The sequence below is a fragment of the Centruroides vittatus genome, unplaced genomic scaffold (genome assembly GCF_030686945.1).
Source record: "Centruroides vittatus isolate TY-2023 unplaced genomic scaffold, ASM3068694v2 contig_150, whole genome shotgun sequence".
NCBI classification, from domain to species: domain Eukaryota; kingdom Metazoa; phylum Arthropoda; class Arachnida; order Scorpiones; family Buthidae; genus Centruroides; species Centruroides vittatus.
The window spans coordinates 2,098,219-2,101,350 of record NW_027120928.1 but is presented as its reverse complement, the minus strand read 5'-3'; the positions used below and the strand labels follow the sequence as shown (position 1 = coordinate 2,101,350).

Genomic DNA, 3,132 nt, shown 5'->3' with positions numbered 1-3,132 from the left:
TTGGCTTCGCGATCGACTTGTTGGCCACCCCTGGTGTAGACGATAGAGTCGCGAGATTGTTTTTTTTTTGTGTGTCTTGTTTCTTTTGTTTTAGTGTCTGTTATAGCGAAGGGACAGAGTAGTGATTGGAAGGACTAAAATAAACTTTAAGTTCCTTGCATTGGAGTCATAGAGCGTGTGATTTATTTCTTTGAAGTTTCTTTTTGTTTTGTTCCTGCACGGGGAATACTCTAAAGATCGAGTACTTCCCCACAAAACTCTTTGCTTTCTAATGTGGGTCTATTTTTTCCATATTAGAATGGATTTATCGAAAACAAGAACTTATAAAATTCAGGCCAAAGTAAACAAATTTTACTCAGTTTTAAGTTATATTAAGATTTTAATACACGAGTAATTACATTTTCTTAAAAAAATAACCCAAAGAATCTTATTTTAAAAAATTACAGAATTGTTTTAGAATATTAACAGTTTTAAATACATTTATAGTTCCGTGTAGGCTCTTATAACCTATCACTTATCTGAATTTAACTTTCTTGAAGTTATCTTCACTTCACTCAATTTTTCTTGAAGCAGTTTTGATACGCCCTTTTCAATACCTTCGATTAGCATCCCTTTGGAGTGATTAAACATGACATTTGCTATAATAGTCGCTAACCAATTGAAAGCAATTGTGGCACCCCGAACTTTAGTAACCGCAAATCTACCAAAATCTGTTACTATAAATTCCTCCACTTTTCCAGTTCCATCAAGAGAAGATACTCCGACAACACAGTGAACTATCACGTGGTCGATCTTTCCTTCCGCTTTACCGCTGATCCAGAGAGGTAAAAGGGGTTGTTTCGCTTTATAATCCATAGTAAATCTAATTTTAGCCACTCCCAATTTAGAAGTTACGTACGTTTTATCCTCTTTGGCCTCAACGTAACTGTCCTCTAATCTATAAAGATCGGATAATCCTTGAATGTATATATTTCTACCTTCGAATGTGTTCTCTCTTACATTGGGAACGTGGATTGGTTCCACTTTTTTGGCAATCACGGGATCGTTTCTTAGATTTCCCAGCAGTAGATCCATGTATTCGTTAGCTTCTTCCACACTATCTAGAATTAAAGGAACGTGGCATCAAAACAGTTATCCTGATGATCTACAATTAATTAGAACTTCTAAAAATATTTTTTACCTGAAAAAACTGTACTTGCGAGCAGAAAAAGTAGAAGATAGGAGCTTTTTAACGTTTCCATTTTTGCAAAGTGAGTATTTTTATGAGTGAAGGTAAAGACAAAACAGCAATTCAAAGGGATATCCTTAAGAGAAACGAAGATTATTCTAATTTATAACTTACGAAATAAACAGTCGGATCCTCTAAAAATCATGTGTGTTCTGTTACTTATCCACCAGATTTACTTGAATTTTTACCTAAATTTCACCTAACTTATTACGCAAATGCATCTAACGGGTGAAGGTCAACCAGATTAAATACTAACTCAGCGTCATTCTGGGAAGTTGTAACACGTCTCATTAATTATAAAGAAAATTTATTTAGTTCTCTAACACAAATATACTTTTTGGGAGGCCTGATATAGCATTAGACATGTCAATTTTAATTATTAGATTACGTTAAATGCGAATTTATCATTGCAAATTTATACCCATTTGAGCGTAATGATCATTCATCACAATACTTTTTACCGTACTGTACATGTGATAGCTCACATGATGAACAAATATAACGCTAGATATTCACTACGTAACAAAGAAAATGTACAAATTCGGAAGTTTAAAAGTCATATCTCTGAAGTAATATTTCAAATTTCTTGCACAATATTTTGATTATGTACTACGAAAGTCAGTCTTACAAGGTCATCATTGAAATAACATTCAAACTCGTTTTCTCAGTCTATTAGTCAGTTTAGCTTCGTTTATTCTTCATTTTATCCAAATTTACCTAAATTTCTATATACATTTCTGTCTGTAACGCTCTAATTCTGAAGAATAATTCGCTAAAGCATGACTGATGACAAAAGACGTTTCAGTTCTTTCACCAATAAAAGCAAAATTTAGGATGTGATTTAACTCTTTCCGCTCTGTGGAACCTAAGAGGGCCTATTTTAAAAACCATTGTGGATTTGGCCAGACTCACAATGGGGAAAACCTCATAACTGGCGATCGATTCAATGTTAATTAATTACAATAAATTCTACAGACTCATTTTGGAGCCCCCAAAGTCGAGCCGGGAGACATGCCCACCCTCGACTTTCCTAAGTTTCGCCTCTGCCTGACTTATCCGGAACGGACCATCCCCAAAAATTTCTGGGTTTTTTTCGACCCGTCCAGATTCGATATCAAGCGACCCCGGTGGCAGTAAATTAAACTACACTATAGCGAAGTATATAAGTGAAAATGTATCTGAAATGTCTCCTTCGTAGCCACTCACGTACCCACAACTTTTTTCCCTTTTCCTCTCTAGTCAATGATATCACGCACATTAATCCAATAAAACACTGTAAATTCTTGTCAAACACCATATTTTCAATATAAAATGTTAGGTTTAGACAGCGTGTAGTTTACATAAAATGGGTGAAGATGGCGTTGGGTCTCACACCCGCCATTTTGTGAGCATCTTCTACTGTCGTATTAAAATAATATTGTATAAACACCAGCAAAAATATTAAAAGAGAGTCGAGTACTGCCCGAGTTACTTGACCAATGTAAATTAGACTAACCAACTAAACATTTTCGAACAAGATTGTTATTAGTCGTGTTCATTGGTTCAATGATTCCTACAGCATTATTCGGTCAGTAGAGGATCCAAAAGTGTCAAAGGAGGGGAGCGAACTCGAAAATTACGAATATTTCAATAATTAACAAGGACATTGTATTGAGAACGATCCGATAAACCATATTTGCCATCGTAAATGTTTTTTAAAAACGTTTTGAAGTTCGAACAAATAGATTTTATTTTATCTTTGACAAAGATGAGGACTAAAGATCCTGTAGCAAGTATCCCACCACTCTTGGGGAACCGAATCGAATCCGGATAGGTAGATAATCCCTAAGAATTTTTCGGGGTGGACTGTCCGGATTTATTGGGCTCCGTCCGTCATCACCCAGCCACCCCATCATACTGGACTT

At 35.4% G+C, this 3,132-nt stretch overlaps 1 protein-coding gene across 1 annotated transcript; it reads right to left on the bottom strand.

The window, feature by feature from the left end:
• Positions 1-300: 300 nt before the first annotated feature.
• On the bottom strand, positions 301-1,431 carry LOC136968662 (uncharacterized). Its single transcript, XM_067262663.1, has 2 exons — positions 1,181-1,431; positions 301-1,100 (listed from the first exon to the last, which is right to left on the bottom strand). The coding sequence occupies exons 1-2, from the start codon at positions 1,239-1,241 to the stop codon at positions 511-513; spliced, it is 651 nt and encodes a 216-aa protein (XP_067118764.1). The 5' UTR covers positions 1,242-1,431; the 3' UTR covers positions 301-510.
• Between the last annotated feature and the right edge of the window lie 1,701 nt (positions 1,432-3,132).